Raw genomic sequence first — 27,269 nt, 5'->3', positions numbered from 1 at the left:
GTTTTGTGTCTTGACTCTTTATCTAGGGTTGAGTCTTGATCTCTGGGTCATGAGTTCAAGACCTGTGTATGCTGGGAGTAGAACCTAATTTAAAAAAAAAAATGCTGAAAGATTATGAGCCCATTTGAAATAGTGTTACCTTTGTTCCCAAACTTAGATTGTAGATTTCTTCTAGTACAAATTGTGTTGTATCCATATGTTTTACTTCACAGTTGGAAGTTTCCTGGTGGCCAGAATGATTTCCCCTCTCTTTTTAAAGATTAATTTATTTGAGAGAGAGAGAGAGAGAGAGAAAGAGAGTGGTGGAAGGGGCAGAAGGAGAGAATCTTCCAAGTGGACTCCCAGTGGAGCACGGATCCTGACTCAGAGCTGGATCTCACAATCCATGGGATCGTGGCCTGAGCAGAAACCAAGGAGGTGGGCACTTAACCAACTGAGCCACCCAGACACCCCAAGAGTGATCTCATTAACATATTCTTATTCTTCACTGGTGTCAGAGAGAGATACTATGTTTAAAGTTTGCACAGACAGAACCGGTATTCTAAGACTGCTGTTTGTGATGGGCTGCTGAAGACTGCTAATTTTGGTGGAATTTCCAAATATATTTTTAATATATAAAAAAGGGAATTCAGTGTGAATCTGATGTAAATTATTCTTTTTAAATACAGTTATGAATGAAAGCACTTCTCTGGAGTGTTTTAGACTAGCTCCAGCCTTGTCCATCAGAGCTTGTGGTAGTTGTGATTTTAGCACATGAGGCAGTCATATTCATAGTTCTGATCATGGGAACTTCTTGTTCTCAGTGTCGGCTTTCTTTCTTTCTTTTTTTTTTTTTTTAAAGATTTTATTTATTTGACAGAGCTCACAAGTAGACAGAGAGGCAGGCAGAGAGAGAGGAGGAAGCAGGCTCCCTTCGAAGCAGAGAGCCCGATGTGGGGCTCGATCCCAGGACCCTGGGATCATGACCTGAGCCGAAGGCAGAGGCTTAACCCACTGAGCCACCCAGGCGCCCCCAGTGTCGGCTTTCTTATTCCCTAGGGAATCTTAGAAAAATTTCAAGAAACGGTGGCTTTTCCCCCCATTAGAATTTTGAAGCTTATAAGTGGCCTGTTGATTTTGTGTTTTCTTGTTAGTATGGTATACAGAATGAAAATAAGGAGCTTCATAGGTAGGGATGACAATTTGATTTCAACCATGATTAAAATTTTAGAAGAAGCATTTACCTTAGATGTTTTTGAAAGAGCCCTCAAAAGTGGTCAGTTTTACTGTAATTTACTAGAATTTCTGTGATGCTAATACAGTTTTCTTCTGCATTTAACACTTCTAAATTTAGGATATATTTAAAAATCATTGGCTTCTTAGAGTCTGTGAAAGATAGTAATTAGGATATCAATTCTGCTGTTGTAACAGAGAAATCCAAAATACTAGGGACTTAATGGAAGAGAAATTTCTTTCTTTCTTCTTTAAGAGTCCTGGAGGCGGTCCAGGGCTGGCCCTTCCTATTATGTTACTCATCCTTAACATGTAATTTGTGTCTTGTGGTTCAGTATGACTGCGTCAGCTCTCGTCATCACGTCTGCATTCCAGCCTACAGGCTGGAGCAGGGAGACTGTTCCCTTTGCTATTAAGGCGACTCTTGAAGGTTGTTTCATCTGTAATTTCCACTCCCCTTAATCACAGTGGTCACATCCAGCTGCAAAGGAATTTAGGAAATGTAGTCTCTCTTTATTGGGGACCACATGCTTAAGTGAAAATTCTGTTACTAAAGAAGAAAGGAAGAACTGGGAGACCGCTAGCAGTCTCTGCCACAGTGGTCGATGATTACTTTCTGCCCAGTATTGTTGATTAAACTCTACATAAAAAAATCACCTGGTAACAATAATCAGGAGAAATAGAAGATAGAAGGACTGAACTTGAAATAGATTTATAGGCACCTGGAAAATATTCTGTAGAATGATCAGAGTTCTCTGCTTACCTTTCTTTTCTTCACTGTGAATTGAAAAGAAATTCTACTGAAGACCTTATTATTATTTTTTTTTAACCAGAACATTACGCTTTTTTTCAGCAGTAGATTGAGGAGCGTGAGAAGACAGCTATTCTTTTCTCTTCTTTATTATTATGTAAAAGACATTCTTTAGGAGTAATTCTCTATAATTTGTACTCGGTGTTCTAAATTATTTTGATAAATAATTTTGATTTAGTTTAGGGTTTAAGATCTTTAACCTTTAATATTATATTAGTATGAGTGCTTCTTCAGTGCATTATAAGCAGAAGGGAAAGAACAAGATAAAAGGAGGTTAAATAAAGAGAAATACAATCAGGATGATTTTGATGAGGAATGGGAGAGTGTATATTTCCTGTAAGTTACTCCTACTGTATCTACAGAGATGTTAACAATTTGTAACTCATCATGATTAAGAGTTGTGATGGATACTGTAGGACAAAGTAGGCATGGCAGTCAGCCCAGTTAGGTGGTTCTGACATTTTTATGTTTAGTAAGGTGGTGGTTTTGGCAACCCCTTCAGGATTGTAATTGAACTAGGACTTTATCTTAAAATGTAGGAATACAGGGCATGATGTTTCTTTTTTATTCTCCCAGAAAAATTTTAAAGTTTTCATTGATGGCTTGGTGGGTGGCTGGCCTTGGTTTCAGCTCAGGTCATGATCTCAGGGTCCTGGGATTGAGCCCCATGTTGGGCATCATGCTCAGTGGGGAGCCTGCTTTGAGGATTCTCCCCCTTCTTCTGCCCCTCCCCTGCGTGCATGCTTTTTCTCTCTAAGATAAATAAGTCTTAAAAAAATTTTTTTTTTCGTTAGCTTTAAGATGCCATTTATCCTGATTTCTTAGATGTCAGAATGTGGAGAGGGGGATGACTGGTAATGATTTTAAGAATCCTTCAGTAAAGACATGTTCTGATTTTAGAGATGTTTGTTTATTTATAAGAGATTTTATTTATGGGGGAGCCCAAGTTGGGGGGATGGGCTGAGGGAGAGGGAGAAGCAGACTCCCCTCAGAGCAGGGAGCCCAGTGTGGGGCTCCATCCCAGGATCCTGGGATCATGACCTGAGGAGAAGGTAGATGCTTAACCAACTGAGTCAGGCACCTGATTTTAGAGATGTTTAAATGTGAAAGCAAGCATCTATGAACTGATGAAATATAATAAATCTTCAGTGCATTTGTAATCAGTAGCTTCTTAGAGTGGAGAACTATAGTAAGGTAAACTTAATTTTATCTGTTCATAAGTCAGTGTGCTTTAGAGTGATCTCTTTATTATAAATGTGTGGGTTTTGGCCTCTTCGTGCCATGAATATTGAGTTAGTAACTAGGCAACCTGGTGTCAAAACAGCTGCTGAGACCAGGGATCACCCTGATCTTTTTCCAGTTCCTCTGTTACAAGGGGTTGGTGGTGGTGCTCTGTAGCCTGTGGGTTACAGCCTGAGTAACTAACTGTAGCTCTAAGAGTGGATAAATGGACCAGCCTTTAAATCAGTGACTTCTGTATTGCAGTCTAGGACAAATATATGCGTGCACATGTACACACAACTGAAGGAAGAGTTTCACACAGTCATGTGGCACACTACATGGGATTCATTCTGAAATGGCCTCTTCTCTTTCTTTTTTTTTTTTTTTTTAAATTTTGTTATTAGAGAGAGCACATTGGCAATGGGGGAGGGGCAGAGAGAGGGAGGGAGAGAGAGAAGCCCATGCAGGCTCCACACCCAGTGCAGAGCACAGGGCTTGATCTCATAAGTTCTTGAGATCATGACCTGAGCCAAAATCAGGAGTGGGACACTTAACTGAATTACACAGATGCTTCCTTCTCTTTCATTATAGAAATAAATATGCTGCCCCTTACACTACTTTGGACTTTTAAAGACGTTGAAAACAACAGGGATCAGAAACTTAAGAAAATTGACTCTAATTTGTTATTATGACTTTAAACTAGTCACAATTTTTCCTTTAAGGTTCTTTCAGCCACAGTAGTTGGGGTGCTAGTTCTGTTCTTGCTCTGAATGAATCTTTTGCTAGTAGAAGAAATAAAAATAAATATATCACTACAAATGAAACAAATGTCCTTCATCTTTTTGTAGGTCATCACTGAATTTTGAAGTATTTTAAGTGGATACAAAACTGTTTCAGCAATGCAGACAATTAAGTGTGTTGTTGTGGGTGATGGTGCCGTTGGTAAAACATGTCTCCTGATATCCTACACAACAAACAAATTTCCATCTGAGTATGTACCGACTGTAAGTATAAAGGCTTCCATTTGCTAGTGAAATGTTTTCTGTTTGGATCTTTTGAAAACTCTGTGTACTGAAATTTTTCTTTTGTCTGCCTTTGTGTCCTCTTTTTAAAGATCTGTCATGGGTAAATTATATTCACTTTAAAATTAACAGCTGAAAAATCAGTAAAGAGTCAGAGGGGTGATAACAAGGGTTTGCAAGAAGTGCTGGGAGACCAAACTCCAATAGACAAGATTCTTCAAAGAGTGATGGTCTCAGTTTGGAGAAGTATGCTCAGTGTCTTGGAATGAGATGACTTTGGGGGAGGGGGGTGGATAACTTGGCCAGTGAGGAATCAGTGCTTGGAGGTCTAGGATGCTTTTTGGGGTCTTGTAACTTCAGAGAAAGTAGTATGTGTCTCCGTTTATTTTCTGTAGGGGGTAGAAGAGGATCTCATGGAGCTGTTGTCTTAGCAGTAAATGGAGCTCCAAATTGCTTTTAAAGGGCAGAGAACTGTTTTTGTTAGGAGAACACTAGCAGAAGCCTTTGGGCATTCTCTCCCACAAATGCTATGCTTTTTTTCTTTCTTTCTTTCTTTCTTTTTTTTTTTTCTTTTTTTTTTTTTTTTTAAAGATTTTTATTTATTTATTTGACAGAGAGAGACCATAGGAGACAGAGAGGCAGGCAGAGAGAGAGAGAGGGAAGCAGGCTCCCTGCTGAGCAGAGAGCTGGATGCAGGACTCGATCCCAGGACCCTGAGATCATGACCTGAGCCGAAGGCAGTGGCTTAACCCACTGAGCCACCCAGGCGCCCCTCTTTCTTTTTTTTTTTTTAAAGATTTTATCCATTTATTCGACAGACAGAGATCACAAGTAGGCAGAGAGGCAGGCAGAGAGAGAGGTGGGGGAAGCAGGCTCCCCGCTGAGCAGAGAGCCTGATGCGGGTCTCGATTCTAGGACCCTGAGATCGTGACTTGAGCCGAAGGCAGAGGCTTAACCCACAGAGCCACCCAGGTGCCCCCCACAAATGCTTTTTATCAGCTCCTTAGAAGAGTAGGGGGAAAATGGGAATAACAAAGACAACGAAGTGAAAGAGAAGAGTTCTTTGGAGTGACACTGACTTTTGAAGGAATGTGTTTGGAAGGATCCACTGTTTGTTCCAGGTTGGGTGACCCAATCCAGTGGTATAATGTTGTTAAACACAGGCGTTCCTTCAGTATGCACGCTGAGCTAGGGTTGGCCTGGCTTTCAGTAAGCACCTATGTTAAGTGAGTTATTTTAGGGGTTATGAAGAACCTATATATGATTAATATGAAATTAGTATTGTTTGGATGTAAAAAGGAAGAAAATGTCTGAATACTTCAGGTTAATCTTAAGAGACATGGACATTGTTAAGAGAATGAATACAGGTTAAAGGCTTGGTGATTTTGTTTAATTAGAATTGACAGTTTATAATATCCCGAAGCAGAAAAAGTGAGTAGGCCAAGGCTGTAGGAAGCAGAAAGGTTAAGTTTCTTGGAGGGGGAGAATTTGAGGTATAATTAAATATACGCTCATATTTTGGGATTGACCCATTTGTGACTGGGACATGGTAAGTGGAAAGTTCTGAGGTTAAGAGGGACTTGTAGGGGATTTTTAGAGATACAGGAATCTTGTTTCAGAGTGAGGTCAGCTATTGGAATTTTGGCGTTTCAGTCTCCTTTAAAATTATTTTCTTGTAAACATGATTTCTGAGTCTGTGTTATGATTTCTGTCATGAGGTGTTCTGTTTAAGGGGTCTAGCAGGTGTTTCATACATGTGTTTGTATGTGGGTATCTGAAAGACGGGTTAGGTATGACTTAAAAAATAATCTATATGGTTGAGAGCTTAACCACATTCATTATAATTTTCCTTGTTTTTTTTTTATTAAATATTTATTTATTTGAGATAAGCAAGAGAGAGAGCATGAGCAGGGGCAGAGGGGGAGAGGGAGAAGCAGACTCCCTGCTGAGCAGGGAGTAGGCCGAAGGGTTCCATCCCAGGACCCAGGGATTATGACCTGAGCTAAAGGCAGACACTTAACTGATGGAGCCACTCAGGTGCCTCTTTCTTGTTCTTGTTATCAAGAACTGACTTTCCTTTAACTACCACCTGCCCGGTGCCCTTGCTTTCACTCTTGTTTACAAACAATCCATTAAAGCTTGAACCAGAAAGTTAGAGTTAGATGAAGCAGGGCTGATCTGAAAATATAACATCCTTCTAGTTGGAAAGATTGCTTTTCATTTGTCAGTTCGGAAAAATCCATGAATTATCGTTGGGTCTTTTTTCATTTAGCACCATTACCTCCCATTTTCACGAATAATTTAGCACAACCAATATTAGTATATACAGAGTTTGTCATGGGTTTTAGAGTATTCGAAAATAAAAGCATCTAGTCACAGAAGGTCTCTTCAGTCATGTGGTTTGTATTCAGTAACATAAGTTTTATTCATGAAATCTCAACAAATAATCTGCCAGCCTTTTCTTGGACACTTTCCTTGACTTGAGGGAACCTTAATTTCTTTCTGATGGGCTTGTTTGTAACAAGGCGCTTCTTGTCTTGAACCCTGAAAGGAAGAAGATTTTCATGGATCTAGGATATTTAAATTGTAGATTAAAATGAAATGGTCTGTGAAGAATTAATTTCTTAGAAATCAGATTGAGCATTAAGGTAAACTGTAAGCTTACTGTCTCAAAGTTTTAAACTTGAAGAGGATTGTTTTGGGTAGCTCGGGACTCTGCTTCTGTGACACCTCTAGCTTTTCTGTGGCTTTTAATCCAGGCTGCTGGGGTAGAGCAGACCTCCCAGAGTACATTCCCTGTCCCTTTTTCCCAAGAATCATTTAGTTCATGCAAGGGTTTAGTTGGCAAGGTTTGCTATATAAGAACCATTTGGGCTAAGAGAGGTTTAAGTCTTAGGAAGGAAATATTGCCTTTACTTAAGAGTTGTTCTATCCCAATTTGACCATCCCCTTGCATACTAATGATGTTGTATTTTTGTGTTTTTAGGTTTTTGACAACTATGCAGTCACAGTTATGATTGGTGGAGAGCCATATACTCTTGGACTTTTTGATACTGCAGGTGAAAACTTGGTATCTTTTATGTTTTAGTCTATAAGTATTAACAGTTGCTGGTTGTCTGTCTTTTTTTTGTGGACATTTTGGGAAACTAGCATATTAGTAAACCACTTGCCTTTTGTTAATACTTTAGTAGGATTGGATATCGTGATGGCCGATACTTGACTCAGGAGGCAGTCCCAGAGCTGGAATCACAATAGGAGTTTGGAGTTCCTTGGGTGCATGGTGTGGAAGGAAATAAAGTAGGGTGAAATAAAGTACATGTGCGGATAGCTTCTTAGATAGTTTGTTATTTTAACTGTATCTGAAACTGCTTTGAACATGAACCAGTACCTAGCTCATATTATTGACCTTTGAGGTCAGTTTTTGAAATTGAAGGAATAAATTGCTTTCTTCCTTAAGTATACCCAGTTTCTCAGTGTTATTTCCTCGTTGTTTTTAACAGTGGCTGCACAGCTTAATTTCTGACTTCTCTCTGTAGTCTCGGTTATTATCAGCTTAATTAGCCAAAGGAAAATTTCAGAAAGGTAATCTTTTCATATTTAGGAATTCTAAGTGCTTCACATCTTATGTGTGCTCCTCTCCCTCTCTGCCAGCTGCCATACTGCCCTGATGGAGTGTGGTGTACTGCTCACCTTTAGGGACTGTCTAGATTTAATTGGGAGGGTGAAATGGAGAGACAGTGGGACAGTGGTAAGCAGTTCATTTTAGAGATCAGTGGCTTTCTAATGTTGGTTTAGGCCCTGAAATGTTCATGAATTAAAATTTACAAGAGTAATGGTGTACGGGAGGAAACTTGGAAAATAGAAAAAACAATGACCTGTACTTCATTATAGGTGAGGGATTTTTCTGTGTTTGTGTGTGCCCTCGGAGGCAATCTGTATGCAGAAAAAAGATAACTTATGGCCTCTTGGGGTTGAAAATTAATTTTATATTTTATTTTAAAATTTCAAATCAGTATTTAATCAGTATTTTGCTTTTTAGCTGAAGTGAAGTATAATACAATAGAATTCAGTCATTTTATGTGTCAGTTTGAGTTTTACTGACTATATAGTCATGTAACCTCCACCATTATCAAGGTCTGTCACCTAAAAAATTTTCTTGTGTTCTTTCCCAGGCAGCCACAGCTTTGCTTTCTGTCATTGTGGTTTTGCTTTTTTAGAATTTCATATAAATGGAACCTAGTAGTCTTTTGTGCTTGGTTTCTTTTACTTAGCATCATGGTTTTGAGATTGATCTATTTGTATGTATCAGTAGTTTTTCCTAATTGCTGAGTAGTAGTCCATATTGTGACTATAGCACAATTTGGTTCTCTCTCTACAAGTTGATGGATGTTTGGGTTCCAGTTTCTAAGTGTGTGAATAGTGGTGCTGTGTACATTTGTACACAAATCTTTGTATGGACATATTTTATTTCTCTTTAATATTTAGTTTTGGAGTGGGTAAAGCTTTAAATTTAGTTGTATAACTTAATAAATTTTTTAAATTAAAATAGTCACTTTTACGAATAAATCATTCTCAAGGTGGCCAAGGGTCCCTTGATTAATACTGGTTTATTTAACTTATGTTGACAAGACTTTAATCCCAGTCAACCTCATTTACAACTGTGTTAAATATCTTCTGGTACTTTAATCTGCATTTTTAAATTTAATATATTCAGTTTTCTGTTTTAATCAATTCAATTTGCTTGACCTGACAAGTGAAGCAACCCCAGGCTTTTATATACAAAGCTTCAATTAGCCTGATAACTTAGATTTCCTCTGTTTATGTTTTAATTTATCACAAACAGTATTTTTATAACCTTTATAAAATTCTTAACGCTTTTCAACAAAAAAGTTCCAAGGTTAAGATCAGTTACACATTTTAAATTGGAATCAGAGAACAAATCTATCATGTTCTTTAATGTGGCAGATTATTATAAATATTATAGGCACGGTGTGCTAAATAAGGATAGATTATTCCTAAATGTAATGAAAAATTAACAATAGTATTTGATTTATTTCATCTGTTAGATTCTGAATCTTTCTGGGTGTTAAAAAACATTAAGGAAATGATTTTACTAGCCCAGCAAGTTGGGGGGTTTGACAAACATTGGAGAATTGGGGCAGTAGGCATCCATAGTGACTCTCTGTCTTTGATAGACTTAAGGGGAGACTTGTATCTTCTGCAGAGGCCTTAATTTCAGAGTCCCTGTCCCTGGTTCAAGTCATGCCATTAACTCCGTTTTTTTTTCTGCTAAAGCTTTCATCCCCATTGAGATGGCCTTGGACTATTTGCGTTTAATCTGCTGACTTTTTGTAATTTTGTTCTGAATTCTTTTTATAGCATTCCTGTCTCACCTCTGGCTACAATTCTCTGTCTTTTTTTTTTTTGAAGTGTGAAACAAAAACGGACAAGGGAGGACTGTACTTCTCATACAGTCTCTAAACCAAGCTAATGGCTTATGTATAAGGGGTTTAGGAGGTTCTGGCTGCAACTCTTATCGATACATCTAATACCATTGAAGATCAGAGATTGGTGGAAACACCTGGCTGGGTCACTCAGTGAAGCATGCGACTCTTGATCTCAGGGTCATTTAAGCCTCAAGGTAGTTTAAGCCCCAGATTGGGGGTAGAGCCTACTTATTTTTTAATTTTTATTTTATTTATGTATTCATTCATTCATTCATTCATTCATTTTTAATTATTTTTATTTTTTTGAGAGAGAGAGAGAATGAGCAGGGAAGAGGGGCAGAGGGAGAGAGAAAGAGAGAGAAGCAGACTCCCTGTTGGGCAGGGAGCTCTGCATAGGACTTGATCCCAGGACCTGGAGATTGTGACTTGAGCTGAAGGCAGACACCTAACCAACTAAGCCATCCAGGCGTCCCCTATTTTGTAAAACATTTTAAAAAAAGATTTTATTTATTTATTTATCAGAGAGAGTGAGAGAAAGATTAAGACTGAGCAACCAGGGGAGTAGCTGGCAGAGGAAGCAGATTTCCCACCAAGCAGGGGTCCTGATGCAGGACTCATTCCTAGCACCCTGGGATCATGACCTGAGCCAAAGGCAGACACTTAACTGACTGAGCCACCCACGTGTCCCTAGAGCCTACTTTAAAAAAAAAAAAAAAAAAAAAAAAAAAGGGATCACAGGGCTGTCTCTGTCACAGCTTTTATTTCTGTCTCTGTGGTCACAACAGTAAATTTTTGTTCATGAGATTCCCCCCACAGCTCTTTTCTTCTTTTTTCCCCTTCACATGTTGTACTATTGTGTATTTCCTTCTGTATTTAGCTTTTTTTTTTTTTTACTTAACATGTTTATCATGTTAAGTTGTTCTGTAATTGTTGTATTGTTTATAATCATTGCTTCACTGTCAGTTCCTTCCTGTGTCAGACTTTTAAATGTTATTCTTTATTACAAAGATGTGGGTTTTACTTATAGGGAAAAATAATAAAAATGTAGATAAATAAAATAATGAAAAAGCATCTGTATTCAGAGATGTCTTAGTGTATATCCTAAACAGAGCTCTTCCTATACGCTTGTATTTATTCTTAGGGAAAGGGGATATTATTACCCCCCCCCCCCCCCACCTTCCCTTTCCTCTTAAAACAACATGGTGATGTCTCTCAAGGTTGTACTTGTGTGTCATAGTCCTGGTAGTGACATGGTAGTCTTCTTTATGGCAGATCACACCACAGTTTAGTTTCTTTTGTTAATGTTTGGGATCTGTTCACAGTATTTTATATTAAGACCTTTTCTGGGTCAGACATTTTTACATTTTGACACACATTCCTTTTTGTCTTTTTTTTTTTTTTTTTTAAAGTGGACTTCACACCTAGCATAAAACCCATGTGGGGTTTGAATTTACCATCCTGAGATCAGGACCTGAGCTGAGATCAGGAGTCAGACCCTAAACCAACTGAGCCCCCCAGGTGCCCCTTTTTTGTCAGTTTCTGTCCTGATTCAATTTCAGATTTGAAGAAAAGTTGCTAGTACAAAGAACTCCTTACCAGATTTACTGGTTCTTAATGATAGACTTTCTCTTGCTCTGTATGCATGTTGTTTAATTTCTTAACCATTTGAAAGTAAGTTGCATACATCATGCCCTTTTGCTTTTTAATGCTTCAGTGTATGTATTTCTTTTTTTTTTTTTTTAAAGGTTTTATGTATGTATTTGACAGAGAGAAATCACAAGTAGATGGAGAGGCAGGCAGAGAGAGAGAAGGAAGCAGGCTCCCTGCTGAGCAGAGAGCCTGATGCGGGACTCGATCCCAGAACCCTGAGATCATGACCTGAGCCGAAGGCAGCGGCTTAACCCACTGAGCCACCCAGGCGCCCCCAGTGTATGAATTTCTTAAGAGCAAGGATATTCTGTTACAGTATTCCTCTCAAATTCAGGAAATACAACATTATATGTAATATTTTAAATTTTAATCTATAGTCAGTGCCTATAATGTCCTTTACAGCAAAATTTCTTTCTGAAACAGAAAGAAACATGCATGTCACATCGGAAGCAGGATCACTAGGTGCCATTGAATTTTGAATGATTGGTTGTAGAAAAAAATGATTAGGTTTGAGTCTGTAGTGGTAAATACTGTGAAATGCTTAATTTGTTTTCTTTTTGTATTTACAGTACCCTATTGGAAATATCTAAAAATGTGGCTTTTGGCAGTAAATTTATTTTTCATGCCATGAGATTCTTTCAGACTATATGGGCTGGAGTCCTCCGTTCAAACGACTTAGTTCCTCTTGAATTTCAGTTTTAAATACGAGATTCTAAGTAAGGGAAAGGTCAGCAACCCATGAGATGTATCCCTGCTTTTTGGCAAATGTTGGAAGTTGAGCAGTGAGCTTATGTGCTGTTAGAGTAGGTATAATTTAAGACTTGTGGTCAAAACCTGACTTGCACGTAGAGTGAAATTTTCTTGATCATGTTGTTTACTGTAAAGGATGCTCAGTGATGACATTAACGCTATCAAGTGAGTAATAGCTATTTGTGACATTCTTAGAGGATACATTTTACTTGGAGAAATAATGCTTGGATAATGAAGAATCTTGCTCATCTTACGGGACTGCATTCATTCTTCCTTAAATGTAGTCCTTGAAGCAGAACTAGAGGTAAGGTAGCCTGCATCCTATTTATTGAACAATTTCCTTTCTGATTTCTTTCTTCTTGGGAAAGGAAAAGAAAGATATTTATAGCTTTGGGGGTTTGTTTTTCACAAATGTATGACTGGACCAATACTGCTTTGGACATAGTATTAAAAAAAGAACGGCTATTTGTTTTCTGTCTTCATCTGAGTAGAAGGTTCATTGCATGTAACACATTGGACATTCATTTAGATGCTCTTACTGGTGCTCAGGAATATAGAGTTGGATCTGTTTTTGATGTGCACTAACATGGGTTGATTGCAGTGACCGAATGACTAGAAATGAAGCCATTTTCTAGTCTGTGTCAGGCTTAATTTTTTTGAAGTACATTCATTCCATTTGAATAGAGAATAAAGCTAAGAAAAGGTTGTGTGAGTGTACTAATTTTTGTAAAAATAAGGGTTGGTTAGTTCTGTCTTCTTATTTTTAATTTTTTATTTACTTTTTCTTAAGATTTTTTTTCCTTATTAGAGAGAGAGCACTCAAGTAGGCAGAGCTGCAGGCAGAAGGGACAAGGAGAAGCAGGCTTTTTGCTGAGCAGGGAGCTGGATGAAGGGCTTGATTCCAGGACTCTGAGATCATGACCTCAGCTAAAGGCAGCCGCTTACCCGACTGAACCACCTAGACACCGTATTCACTTATTTTTTAAAAAGATTTTATTTTTATTTATTTGAGAGAGAGAGAGAGAACACATGAGCAGGGGGAGGGGCAGAGGGAGAAGCAGACTCCCCGCTGAGCAGGGAGCCCAATGCAGGGCTGGATCCCAGGACTCTGAGATCATGACTTGAGCTGAAGGCAGCCGCTTAACGGACTGAGCCACCCAGGTGTCCTTCTTATTTATTTATTTATTTTTAAAAAAGATTTTGTTTATTTATTTGACAGAGAGAGAGAGATCACAAGTAGGCAGAGAGGCAGGCAGAGAGAGAGGAGGAAGCAGGCTCCCCGCTGAGCAGAGATCTCGATGTGGGGCTCAGTCCCAGGACCCTGAGATCATGACCTGAGCCGAAGGCAGAGGCTTAACCCACTGAGCCACCCAGTGCCCCATGTCCTTCTTATTTTTTAAATTTATTTTTTGTTTTGTTTTATTGGAGCTTTGACAGGCAATGTGTCAAATTTCCAGCCAGTGTTAGAGCTCAGGCTGTTCAGATTGAGAGAATTAAGGAGCTTGGCTGATTTTGTTTTCTTTAAGCCCATTCTTTTCTTAAATCTCTTCCATGTCTGTAATAATACATTCTGCATGGTAATTTTAAGAAGTGAAAGTTACACTTCTAAGAGCATACCTTTAAAGCCTTTGACTCTGACCCTATCATATTGTTAGAGTAAGTATGCAATCAGTACGAGAGGTGGTGATGACCATTTTTATTTTTATTTTTATTTTTTGTAACCTCCTTCCTTTTTCCCTTTTCGTTTAATCTGTATTTTAATCTCTGTATTGTCCTGAAGGTAGATACCGTTTTTGTCTGCTCACAATGTATTGCTCATTCCAAGTGGCAGTAACAGTGATGTCTTTAATTATTATGTTTTGATAGCTATCCTCAATTCTTGTATTTTCTCTCAATGCTGGAAAAAAAAATTTCACTGGCATACAAAATATTTAACTCTCCTTTTTCCTCCCCTGTAAAAGTTCTTTATTGTGGTAAAATAGATACAATGTAGAATTTGTCATTTTAACTTTTTTTTTTTTTTTTAAGATTTTATTTATTTGACAGACAGAGATCACAAGTCGGCAGAGAGAGAGAAAGGAAGGGAAACAGGCTCCCTGCTGAGCAAGAGCGCCTCATGTGGGGCTCAATCCCAGGACTCTGGGATCATGACCTGAGCTGAAGGCAGAGGCTTTAACCCACTGAGCCACCTGGGTGCCCCATTTTAACTGTTTTTAAGTGTACAGTTGAGTAGCACTAAGTACTTAACTATTCTTTTAAAACATAGGATTGCTATAGTTTATTTTCGAAATTGAAGTGTTAAACCCTGTCCTGGCAACTCCTCCCCTCCCCTCATGGTTTTAGAAATGTGTATAGATATTTTTAAAAACTTTTTATCTGGAAATAATTTTCAGGTCTACAGAACAGTTGGGAGAATTGTACCAGGAGCCTCCATACACCGTTTAACCAGATTTACCAATTTACATTTTGCCTTATTTGCTTTATTATTCTATTTCAATGTAATATGCACATGAATTGTTTTTCCCTGAGCTGTTTGAGAGTGAGTTGATCACATAGCCATTTAGTCTTGAATAAATATGTATTTCCTAAGAATGGAGACATTCTTGTGTAATAATAAACAACTTACGGAAATTTAACATTGATACAGAACTTGAATCTAACATCTCTGTCTCTGTTCTAGCTTTGTCAGTTGAGCCAAGCCCAGTATTTTCTGCTTTCAGTACAGGATCATGTATAGCATTTAGTTGTCCTGTCTTTTTAGTCTCTTAATTTGGATCGGTTCTTCAGCCTTTTTTTGGTCTTTCATGACATTATTTTTGTAGAATACAGGCAGGTCTTCTCCCTATCCTCCCGTTGGATTTGGTCTGTGTTTTCTCAGATTAGGTTCAGATTATGTATGAAATAGTACATTGGGGATGTGTCTTTCTCAGGATATAAATCTAGGGGCACACGATATTCATCTGCCACTCAACTGATGATGGTAAGTCAAGGTCATATCCAGTTTCCTGGCAGTATAGTGCCATTCTTCCCCTTGCAGGTTTATTGGCAGTCTTTAAGACCATACAAATATTCTTATTTTCCCTAGGATAATCCCCACACAGATGTGGCATCCATTGATTCTTGCCAAGTTATTTTTTTGTAGGTAGTTTTATTTTCATATACTGGTGTTAATGCACACAGTAACTAAGCCTGTGCATATGCTTTGGTAATCATGATGAGCAGTGGATTGTGTCAGTGCGGTTTCGCTGAGATTTTTGTCTCCTTAGATGGTTTCACTGTGATTATTTCTTAAAAAAAAAAAAAAAAAGAAAGAAACAAATTAATTTATTTAACATTTTATTTATTTGTTTTTAAAGATTTTATTTACTTATTTGACAGAGAGATCACAAGTAGGCAGAGAGGCAGGCAGAGAGTGATAGAGAGAGAGAGAGGAGGAAGCAGTCTCCCCGTTGAGCAGAGAGCCCCGATGTGGGGCTCGATTCCAGGACCCTGAGATTATGACTTGAGCCAAAGGCAGAGGCTTTAACCCACTTTAACCCACAGGCGCCCCTCACTGTGGTTATTTCTTAACCAGATTTGAGTAGGATTTATTTTAACCATTTCTGTAGCAACAGCTTACTGTTTTTGTTTTTTTTTTTTAAAGATTTTATTTATTTATTTGTCAGAGAGAGAGGAGCGAGAGTGAGTACAGGCAGACAGAGTGGCAGGCAGAGGCAGAGGGAGAAGCAGGCTCCCTGTCAAGCAAGGAGCCCGATGTGGGACTCGATCCCAGGACGCTGGGATCATGACCTGAGCCGAAGGCAGCTGCTTAACCAACTGAGCCACCCAGGCGTCCCAGCTTACTGTTTTTATTACGTTATCATTGGGTTGCTGATGGACACAAAGATTGGAAACTACAAACTGGTAATAGGGTAAACAACTAAAGCACAATGGATTTATTGCTGTTTTCAGGGATTGAAATACTGAATTAGCTGAGTAAGAACGTTCATCAAGGGTTATATTAGAAAAGCCATACATTTTATTAGAATAGTAAGTTGCTTTCTCAATAACGGTCAGCGTGCTGTTAGCTGCATGCTTAATCTGTTGACTGACTTGTGATTTTGATACTGTGAGGATGCCAAGATTCAGTAGCTGATTTATCCAATTTTTTTTCTCCAGGGCAAGAGGATTATGACAGATTACGACCGCTGAGTTATCCACAAACAGATGTATTTCTAGTCTGTTTTTCAGTCGTCTCTCCATCCTCATTTGAAAATGTGAAGGAAAAGGTGAGTTGGTCAGATACTCTTGCACTGAAAAAGGTGGTTACAGAACTTCTGTTGAGTTGTTCGGTAAAGCTTTAGAGGCTTGTGGATTAATGCAGGTATATTTTTAAAAATACTTTTCTCTAGTGGGTTCCTGAGATAACTCACCATTGTCCAAAGACTCCTTTCTTGCTTGTTGGGACCCAAATTGATCTCCGAGATGACCCCTCTACGATTGAGAAACTTGCCAAGAACAAACAGAAGCCTATCACTCCAGAGACTGCTGAAAAGCTGGCCCGTGACCTGAAGGCGGTCAAGTATGTGGAGTGTTCTGCACTCACACAGGTGAGGAGAGAGTAGCCCCTTGTTTACTTACAGTTGGGTTGTTTCTTAAGAGTATTCGGGTTTGGGGGCTATTTTTAACAGTGGCCTGCAGTGCTCAAGAAAGCTGCGGGGAAGACTAGGACCAGCTTCATAGTATGTATTCTTTTGGTAGAGGTTCTGTGTTTGTGGAGAAAATTACTAAGCTCTGAGTAAAACTCTTGTGTTGGTGAACTCCCGTATTGTACTGACTCATTTGTAGTGGTCAGGGATTGTGTTAAAATTTTTTTATGGGTGGGTTCCAGATAGCACTCATTTGCAAGAGAGGAGGTGAGTGATCCCCCCACTCCCCTCCCGCCCCCGACACTTAAATTTTTATCTAAATGTATCTGATCTTTTCCTGTCAATTCTGATCACTGATGCTATAGTTTCTGGGGTAATTCAACTGACATCGGGAATTAGTCATAATGATTGAGACCCGCATGTCAGAGAAAGCTCCCTTGGCTATTTCTCAAGCATGCTTTATAAAAGGGCATCAGTGCTTGTGTTTTTAGAGACATTCCTTCCCCATGTGGTCCTCTCTGTCCTGTCCCTTTCTGGATAATTTAACTGGGCTCTTCTAGTTTGATGGGAAACACCAGATTCTGAGGTTAGGGAACAGTGTTAGAATATTTCGAGTGGGAGCTATAACTGACCTGTGTGGTTTTATCTTTTCCACCTTCATGGTATTACTGACTGATTCTCCCTTTGAGTACTGTTCTGGGGGCAAAAGAAAACATTATGGGAACAGAACAGCACAGAACTATTTTATTCTATTGGTACTGGAGCTCTGAGGTTTGAACATTGAGCAAGCATGTCTAGTTAAAATAGGGCAGGGCTAGGGCGCCTGGGTGGCTCAGTGGGTTAAAGCCTCTGCCTTTGGCTCAGGTCATGATCTCAGAGTCCTGGGATCGAGCCCCACATTGGGCTCCCTGCTTGGCAGGGAGCCTGCTTCCCTTCCTCTCTCTCTGTCTGCCTCTCTGCCTATGTGTGATCTCTATCAAATAAAAAATAAATAAAATTAAAAAAAAAATAGGGCAGAGCTAAAGAGGTTTCCAATAATTACATTAACTATGCTTACATTTATCATGCTTACTTGTTTAGGTAATTGCTCTTTTTATTAAGTTTTTTTTTTTTTTTAAAAAACACTATTGTATTCTTGATTGTATGTATACTAAGGCAAATGGCATGTATAATTAACCTAGTATGCATGGTACTAGGTGCTTAGTATGTGTGGCCTAGACTTAATTTAGTAATCTCTAACTCAGTGCCAAGTTGGATATTTAAAGATAAAATTTTTATGCTTAACTGGGTATATTCTGCAGGATGGCTTCAGGTCTAAAATCATACTCCCAGACCCAGTTTTCCTTGGCAGTTCAGTCCTGTTGTAAAAGCAGATATTTTAAAGTTCAGAAGATTTTATATCCTCTTATCCACAGCACTGACTGAGATTTTAAAAAAATGCCTGATGGTTCTGTGTTTTGATACCATCAGAAGAGTCAGAAGGGGTGTGTGTGTGTGTGTGTGAAGGATATATGTGAAACGCGTGTGTCAGATTATAACTAACTCTGGTAGGCATCCTTCTGTACCCTTCTCCTCCAAGTATGGGTTGCTTTTGGGGGAAATGGAGGCAAATAGACCATGTAGACCCAATTCTAGGTCACTGGTAAAGTTTAAAGAATTAGATGCTTCCATTTAAGATTTTTTACAAGGTAAATACGTTTATACAATAAGTCACTTGGCAGATAGTAAGAATTTGAAAAGGTCTTAGCAACTATATTTTTCTTACCAGATTTTGATGTTTGGAGAAGTCAAAAGAGAAGATAGAAAATGGGGTGTCTGGTTGTGTTTGGGAGATAGAACTTTTAGGACTCCAGATTCCATTATTGGTTCCTCTAAAACTGAACTCTTTTTATGATCAGATAGTATAGGTAAAGCAAAGATTAGTTTTGTTATATAGGGGATTGGTTATTTTTGTCAGTAAGCAAGAAGGGATTTGCTTTTTATGAAGGGGTGCCCTAGTTTCTCATGGTCATCCTCTTTTTTTCCCTTATAAAATGCATTTCCCTGTCCATTGTCCCCTTTTTCTTTTGTATTTGACTACCAGAATTTGCTCTGAGATGTGTAGAAATAATTTCTAGGAACTTTGCTTTTGTTTAGCATTTCTACTTTGTAAAAGTCCTAGAAGAAAACTTTTTAACCTCTTTGCTTCTTCTTAAGTACTTAATGTTATTTCTGATTTATTTTCTATCTCAAGGGATGTGTGGGTACCCATCTTCTGGGATATGTACAGGGTTGGGTGGGAATGCCTGGGGTAGTCTGGGGCTGGTGCTTGTTACTGGAGCTGTGTTCTGGGACTTAATGGGAGATTTTTACTTGGGATCAAACTAACGTAAAGAACACGTGAAACCTCTTTGGGTGGTAAACCTGTGGCTTCAGATTTAGGTGAGGTTAGGTGAGTCTATAGACCTGGGCCCAAGGTACCAGTGCTACTGAGTCACACTGTCACGTCGGAGTTCTGCCTGAGGTGTAAGTGTGTTTTTGCATCTTAATTCCTGTAGATCTGAGAATATTCTTTATTTTCACCCCATGCTTTATGCTCTGATATCCATGAAGACATCTTAAAGCATTGGACTGCTTGCTAAAAGTCATTCTAGGACCCCATTCTTTGTTTTCCTATGACTTGGGTGGTGGTTACTTGCTCTAATAACATTACTGAATAACTGAAGCGTATGCTGTTTCTAGAGTCTGTTCCTTAAACTTCTCCCAGGTGGTACTGTTGAACAATTAACACTCTTTCTAAATGTCTGAACCATTTTGTTCCGGGAAACTGATTTGCTCTAAATCCTGATTAATCCCATCCAGATATGTCATTGAATCTAGAAACATGTAGCATGCCTGTTAGTCTGCTGTTTGTGTCCTTCAGTTATTCAGGGGCTGAATTCACAGAAGCCTGAAATCGTAATTGATTTAGTTCCAGAATGTGTGTGCCATTCTTCTCATTGGAGATACTGGAGAGTTCTACAAGGCTTATCCAGTGCATCTGTTTTGTTTACATATCCATTTTTTTCTTCTGGCATTACTTTCATTAAAATAGTGTTTTTTCTAAATGCTATTATTTTAGGAGTCAGTGTACAACATTTTCATAAAAATTGCTTTCTTGCTTAGTTAAGCTTTTTTATGTAGGAAGTTTCTGTTCAGCTGTCTACTGTCCTGATAATGGGCTTAAGATCTAGCTTTCTGGCCCTTATTTTTCTGAAGGTACGTTGCTTCTGTGAATTCAGCCCATTTAATCCGGACTGCTGTTATATCTGCTCGTCTTTCTAATCCTCTAACCTGGCTGCTATTCTCTCTCCTCCCCTCTGTCTTGTAGAGAGGTCTGAAGAATGTGTTTGATGAGGCTATCCTAGCTGCCCTCGAGCCTCCGGAAACTCAACCCAAAAGGAAGTGCTGTATATTCTAAACTGTTCTCTCCTTCCCTCTTTGCTGCTGCTTCCTGTCCCACTACTGTAGAAAGAGCATTTAAAAACAAAGGAATAAAACCATCCTGTTTGAAAGCCTCTGCGTCTTTTTACTCACCACCTAAGAGCAACCTCTGTATTAGTTTTTGATCAAGAATGCAATATCTTATAGAATATTTTTTGTGATCAGTAGTCAAGTTGGACTTGTTTAACTTTCTGCTTCTTGAGTTGCCTGATGCTCAGAGCTTTTGGTTTGGATTACTATTGCAAAAGGGAACTTGGTGTGGCATTAAGAATGTTCTCTTGGAAAAAAACAAGAGTTTTAACACTTCCTAGCTCTAGATGGAGAAAATAACATGAACATCATTTTACTCTTATGATCAATTGTAATTGTAATTGCATGACAAACTTTATGGAAGAAGGGTGACCTGCTAGTAGAGTGTAACGGGGAAGGGAGGATTCTTCTTTGGTTTTCTTTTGTGCAGTGAAACTTTGTGTTGCTATTGCTTTGGCTGTCTGTGCTGTGGTGGAGTATTTGTCAGTCTGGGGTGGGAAAGGTATTAATGTATCTGCTACTGCTCTATGAAATCATTTGTCACACTATCTTTTAAGAACAGCATCCATTTTTAACAGTTGACTCAAGGTTTGTTAATGTTGAGATGTAAAGCTGCCACCTTTATATTTTCCTGCTTCTGATTTTATTGTTGTGAGGGAAACATACAATTGTGGTTACCTTCAAATTTTGAAATTAAAAATATACAGTTGTTTGTATAAATGCCTGATGAAACTTTATTCCTGTTGCACTGACTGGTTCTAGTTTTACCTATGTATCAGGTGCCCACATGTTGCTTCCTTGAGCCCCCTGGCTCTGTCTGATTGGTGGGATGCAGGGAGTTCAGAGTGAAGGTCTTTGACTCAGCTGCGGTGGCCGTGCTCTCCATCCTTGCCTGCGCCTTCCATGTAACAAGGATGCCACTGCCCGCTGCCGGCGCTCTTGGTCCTGTTCCATACTCCGCTGTTTCATTGGAATGCAGAGCTGCTGCCCTTGTGTTTATGTAAAATGTTTCAGCAGCATATTACACAACTCATTGAATGAGCAAGTGACACATGTGGCTTGTTTGCTTCTTGTGACATACATTGGTCTGCAAAAAGCTTTCTCAAAGGACCACTGTCTCATTCATGAATATCCACTCCTCTGCTCCTGAATTGCTGGATCCTTCCAGTGTCCTGCCTGGACAAAACTTGGTGAAGTGTGATGATTGTGTCGAGATTCAGAGTTGTTCTTAGCATTTCGTTCTTTGCCGGCTCTTGGGGGCTTGAATGTTTTTAATTTGATCTTCAGCTTCATTATACTGAAAATCAGACTGCCCATTTTTTTCTTTCTACCCCTTTTCAGAAAGGCCTAAAGAATGTATTTGACGAAGCAATATTGGCTGCCCTGGAGCCTCCCGAACCGAAGAAGAGCCGCAGGTGTGTGCTGCTATGAACGTGTCTCCAGAGCCCTTTCCGCACAGCTGGTGTCAGCATCATACTAAAAGCAATGTTAAATCAAACTAAAGATTAAAGATTAAAATTCGTTTTTGCAATAATGACAAATGCCCTGCACCTACCCACATGCACTCGTGTGAGACAAGGCCCGTAGGTATGGTCCCCTTCCCCCTCTCAGTACTAGTTAATTTGAGTAATTGTGTATTGTCAGAAAAGTGATTAGTACTAGTTTATGTTTTGTTGTTTCAAAAAAAATTTTTTTTTTTTTGTTTAAAAGCAAGGCATGCTTGTGATGACTCTGTAACAGACTAATTTGGGTTGTTGAAGCTGCTCCCGGGCTCCATCCACTCTGGAGAATGATCTGGGACATTTAGGGTTTTTTGTTTTTGTTTTTGTTTTTGCGGGGGTGGGGTGGGGTGCGGGGAGTGTGTGTGGGGTTTGTTTTTATTTAGTTATGTTTTTTAAATTCATTAACCATCGGATAGCCCTTAAGGGGAGGAGGACTGATTGATTCCACATTCCACTTCCTAGATCTAGTTTAGAAAACTTGTTCCCCACCTGGTGCTCTTAGGAAGGAGTATAGTAAATGCCTCATTTAATAACATACTCCTTTTTGAAAGTTGCCTTTTCTCTCCACCCTTGAGTAGGTCCAGTATTTGATGAAACTCATGAAAGTGGGTGGAACCTGTCTTGCCCCTCCTCTTTTCTAGGATGCACTATATATGTGACTGTGACTTTCAAGGAAATTTGTTTGCCATGTGCTGATTTTTTTTTTGAAGTTAATTTCTAACTTCTTTCACTGATAAATGAAGAAAAGTATTGCACCTTTTGAAATACACCAAATGGATTGAGTACGTAATTAAAAAACTTTTTTTTCCCCCTGTCAGTCATTGTCTTATATGCTTAGCATAGAAATGTCCAGCCTAATAGTGTATGATGTAGTGTTCCTAGAACACAGCTGAAGACCTGGTAAATTGAGGAAATTTGAGGGGTGGCGCTAGGAGACAGATGTCTGTGGAATGATGCACATCCTCTTTCAAGTGGGGAGGATGGAGACCTGCTTCATGAAGAAGCTGGGGGTGTGGGGGGGGTGGGGAGAACATTTAACAACATGGGGACCAGTCAGGGGAATCCCCTTATTTCTGTTTTACTTATGAGGAACCCTGGAGTAGCTCGTTAAGGCTCTCTAGTTTAATAAAAAAATCATGGAGTCTTATGAAGACTCTTCATAAGTGTTAATAGGGATTTTATTCACTTACCTTCGTTGCAGTTTCCAATTTTTAAAAATGTTTAGGTAATTTTCTCCACCTTCCCCAAATCCTAATTCTTGTAGATTCATTAGTGTCGAACCAATGCTTTCTCATGTCTCAGTTCTTTGTATATGCATTCTTTTCAGATGTATTAAACAAACAAACAAAACCCTTCACAAGCCAGCCTGGGGGTTGTTCTTTTCCCTCCGCCTCTTTTTAGATACTTAGGAGTGGGAAGTTGACTCTTAATCTAACACATTTTGGGATAAGATTTTAAAGCTTTTTTTTTTTTATGTATTTCCTTTTCTGGCCTTCCGTTTGAGGTGATGGTTTCCCCTCAGTATGTTCAGGTTTGTGCCTTCTTCCCTAAGATTGGCAGGTAGCCCGCAAAGACCCCTTTTCTTTAAGACCAAAGTGGATTCGGGGCACCTGGGTGGCTCAGTAGATTAAAGCCTCTGCCTTCGGCTCTGGTCATGATCCCAGGGTCCTGGGATCGAGCCCCGCGTCGGGCTCTCTGCTCGGTAGGGAGCCTGCTTCCTCCTCTCACTCTCTCTCTCTGCCTGCCTCTCTGCCTACTTGTGATCTCTGTCTGTCAAATAAATAAATAAAATCTTAAAAAAAAAAGAAAAAGACCAAAGTGGGTTCATAGCAGTCCTTAGTGAAGGTGATGCCCAGGAAGCTCACTGCTCTTGTTGGGAAGCAGTGACAGCATATTTCTCTCATCCATTGGTTAGTTGGAAAACAACCAGTTTTTCCCTCAAGTTTTCTGTATTCATGCTTTTCAGGCTTTGTTGCTTATTGAGCAATGGGTTTTTAAAGGCTTTCCATGTATTTCCAGAACACGGCCAAGTTGGAGAACGATTGCTCCTAGATTGTTACCCAGACTGCTTCCATCAGGTTCCAGATTCTGTGCTGTGAATCTGAATATGGGACAGATTTTCTTTAGGTGACAGGAATGATTCATTTACCTTAAGGGAATTGTACTGATCTGTAGGAGAGTCTTAGAAACTAAGAGCTGTTGGCACAGCATAACCTCATTTTGGTGGTTTTTTTCTAAGTGGAATCATGTTTGGCTTGATTCTGTGCTATGCTGGAGCTAAGCTGCATGGCTTGGTTGGGAAGGTGTTAAGAAGAAGCTGATCTCTAAGCTTTACTGTTTTTTTATTTTTTATTTTTTAAAAGATATTATTTATCCATTTGAGAGAGAGAGCCTGAGAGGGGAGAAGGTCAGAGGTAGAAGCAGACTCACTGTGGAGGTGGGAGCCTGCTGCGGGGCTCGATCCTGGGACTCCAGGATCATGACCTGAGCCGAAGGCAGTTGTTTAACCAACTGAGCCACGCAGGCGCCCCTAAGCATTACCGTTTTAACCAATGTTTCTTATTCCTTGTTGACCATGCCAGGGAGAGGTACCGGGATTGTGTTCTGAGATCCTAGGGAGCAGGGGCTGTAAATCCCTTGTTCTTACTATAGTGGCACATAGGTCCATCCTGATTATTGCTGTGTCCCTGGCCTAGAGTAGCGTTTGACACATGAGAGATGGTTCTAAAAGTAGTCACTGGATGGTACATGATTTCAAGAGTGAATGAGTGAAATAAAGGTCACATGGTTGTGTCAGCGAAATAACCATACATCAGAAGAGCAACAAAGACAAGGGGATTGAGTTAAGCTAATAGTTTTCTAACTAAATATTTTCTTATAAAGATTTTAGTTGTTTGCTTGTTTGTTTGTGTATTTAATTATTTAGAGAACATTAGCCATGGAGGGTGGGGAGAGGGAGAGAGAGAGAGAGAATCTCAAGTGGATACCTCTCTGAGTGTGGAGCCCGATACGGGGCTCGATCTCATGACCCTGAGATTGTGACCTGAGCCTAAATCAAGGGTCAGACGCTTAACCAGCTGAGTCACCCAGGCATCCCTAATTAAATATATATTTATTTTTTAATATTTTATTTTTAAAGATTTTATTTATTCGTTTGACAGGCAGAGATCACAAGTAGGCAGAGAGGCATGCAGAGAGAGGAAGGGAAGCAGGCTCCCTGCTGAGCAGAGAGCCTGACATGGGGCCCGATCCCAAGGCCTGAGATCATGACCTGAGCCGAAGGCAGAGGCTTCAACCCACAGAGCCACCCAGGTGCCCCCTCTAATTAAATATTTTTAATTTGACTTTCATGTATCAGAAGAACATGGGTAGGAAATGGATGAAGTTAATATTGTTTTTCTATTAAAAAATACTGTTTTCTGTTTGACTTAACAGACTTGTCCATTATCTTGGCTTAGTGATTCATACTACTCAGGGAGTATCATCTAGAGTTTGGAAAAGGATTATCTGAAACAGTCCTCAGCAGGCTTATTGGGTTGTGGCAAAATACACAATTAGGCTAATATGATACTAATATATCGCTGGTGTTCTAAAATACCAGGTGTTTTACTTTAGGTCTTCGAAATAGGTTCAGTAATTTGTTAAAATTGTACCCTTGGAGCTGGATCTTTTTTTTTTTTAAAGATTTTATTTATTTATTTGACAGAGAGATCACAAGTAGGCAGAGAGGCAGGCAGAGAGAGAGAGGAGGAAGCAGGCTCCCCGCTGAGCAGAGAGCCCGATGTGGGGCTCGATCCCAAGACTCTGAGATCATGACCCGAGCTGAAGGCAGAGGCTTTATCCCCTTGAGCCACCCAGGCGCCCCTTGGAGCTGGATCATATGCTGGTAGGGGAGCATATTCTACTGGGAAAGGGAGAATGGTGATGTGAAAGCACTAGTTGCAGTATTTCCTTCATTCCAAGGTGCATTTGTCCTCCATCTTCCTGTTGTAGTCTGAATACCTCTTAAAATTTGTGCAGTTAATGTAGTAGTATTTTTTTGTTTTTGTTTTTTTGGGTTTTGTTTGTTTTGTTTTGTTTTGAAAAGCTGTCATTAAACCCTCTAGTATCGTAATTGCTATCATCATAGGATGGATAAAAATAATGGTCTATCTTTTTCTTCATTGTTAGATTTGGACTATTTTCTTTTTTTTATTTTGGACTATTTTTTTTCTTTTACTCCCATTTTGATATTATTATTAGTTAGTTAGTACACAGTGCTAAGAGACTCTGGTACGCAAGGGTCCTGCTTCTTGAGGAGGATTGGAACATAGTCCCCCTGGGTGCAGCTGACCCGCTGTTAGAGATTAGTGTGTAACCTTTGGGGAAGTGGAACTTGATTATCTTTTGGGAGGAGAGGCTGAGTTCTTCCTGGTTAGCATAACTTTGAATGACATGTGAAGGAAGTAGCTTGAAATCACATTTCTAATTCACATGTCCTTGTTACCTGTAGGCCTTACCCTGAGTTCCCCCAACTTTAGACAGTGATCCTTTAACAACATAGAACAAGAGAAAACCTTAACTTACTATTTTCTTTCTGGAACTATTTGAATACTTTTAAAATTTATATAGTATATTACTTGGGAGTTTTTTCCCAAATGCCCTCTCATTTTCTTAAGCCTCATTTCTTTAGCTTTTGCTTAGTACTGTATTACAAACCACCCCAACCCTCTGGCTTATACCACAAGCTTATTTTTCTCTCACTGATGGGTCAGTTGGGCTTTGCCTCCAGGTTTCAGCTTTGGCTCACGTTGGCTCCAAGCTTCTCATGCTGCAGCCTGTCCAGAAAGCAGTAGCTATCTAAGAGCGGACTTCTCATGGTGAGTCTGGTGAGCCAAAGGGGGTGCAAGGTCAAGCGCATTTAATTTCTCATATTTCACTGTGCAGAAGATTCCGTATAGTCAAGCCTAATCTGTACCACTTCATTCATTCATTCATTCATTCTTTCAATTCAAAAGTAGTTTTTTTTTCGAAAAAGCACTTAATAAGGCCCTGAAGATAAAGCAGAGAATAAAATAGATGGGGATCCTGTCTTCTACTTGGAATTTTCCTTGCAAATTTGATAGTTTTTTTGAATAACCATTTGATCTCATCGCCCTTGGAATGGCTATCAAGAAAGTAAAAGTCTTGGCTGTGTGCACACGTTCGTCAGAAGGCTTGTTTCCATACTGGGCACTGGAGATACTGCAGCAGGACAGCCCTAACCCAGCTTGCAGGTAGCTTTCAGTCTCCTAGGCTCTTTATCTGTAACATAATTATGCATTTAGTCATTATTGGGGCCTTAAGGGCAAGTCTGTTGGCTGGCTGGTCAGTAATTAGTGGGAAACTTGAAAGATTCCTCTGAGATTTTGAATGTATAGGTATGGAGTGGGGCCTGGGAATCAATTCAGTTTTTAAAAGCTTCCCAGTTAGAACCTTGGTTAGATATGTTTGGGGACCAGTGCACACCTTAGTGGCTCACTCTCTCCTTCCTTCCTTCATGGTGGGGGGAGGAG

The 27,269-nt window shown here is 39.5% G+C and overlaps 1 protein-coding gene and 1 long non-coding RNA gene across 5 annotated transcripts in view; both read left to right on the top strand.

Moving 5' to 3' along the window:
* The window catches only part of CDC42 (cell division cycle 42), a 50,471-nt gene extending 27,379 nt beyond the window's left edge, over nucleotides 1-23,092 (top strand). Inside the window, exons 2-6 of one of the 2 annotated variants that reach the window (XM_032303357.1) lie at nucleotides 4,093-4,248; nucleotides 7,253-7,325; nucleotides 16,272-16,381; nucleotides 16,505-16,702; nucleotides 21,575-23,092. In XM_032303357.1, coding sequence (XP_032159248.1) covers nucleotides 4,144-4,248; nucleotides 7,253-7,325; nucleotides 16,272-16,381; nucleotides 16,505-16,702; nucleotides 21,575-21,664 — 576 coding nt within the window. In that variant the 5' untranslated portion in view covers nucleotides 4,093-4,143 and the 3' untranslated portion in view covers nucleotides 21,665-23,092. Of the gene's footprint in view, nucleotides 1-4,092; nucleotides 4,249-7,252; nucleotides 7,326-16,271; nucleotides 16,382-16,504; nucleotides 16,703-20,090; nucleotides 20,950-21,574 lie in introns of those variants that run through there. The other variant, XM_032303358.1, reaches the window with a different exon arrangement.
* Nucleotides 23,093-25,531: 2,439 nt separating this feature from the next.
* LOC116567961 overlaps nucleotides 25,532-27,269 on the top strand; it is a 37,446-nt gene continuing 35,708 nt past the window's right edge. For all 3 annotated transcript variants that reach the window (XR_004276453.1, XR_004276454.1, XR_004276452.1), the window contains exon 1: nucleotides 25,532-26,594. This is a non-coding gene — a long non-coding RNA (uncharacterized LOC116567961). The remainder of the gene's footprint in view (nucleotides 26,595-27,269) is intronic.

This window comes from Mustela erminea, chromosome 10, assembly GCF_009829155.1.
Source record: "Mustela erminea isolate mMusErm1 chromosome 10, mMusErm1.Pri, whole genome shotgun sequence".
Classification (NCBI taxonomy): Eukaryota; Metazoa; Chordata; class Mammalia; order Carnivora; family Mustelidae; genus Mustela; species Mustela erminea.
This window is presented reverse-complemented; position numbering and strand designations above follow the sequence as displayed.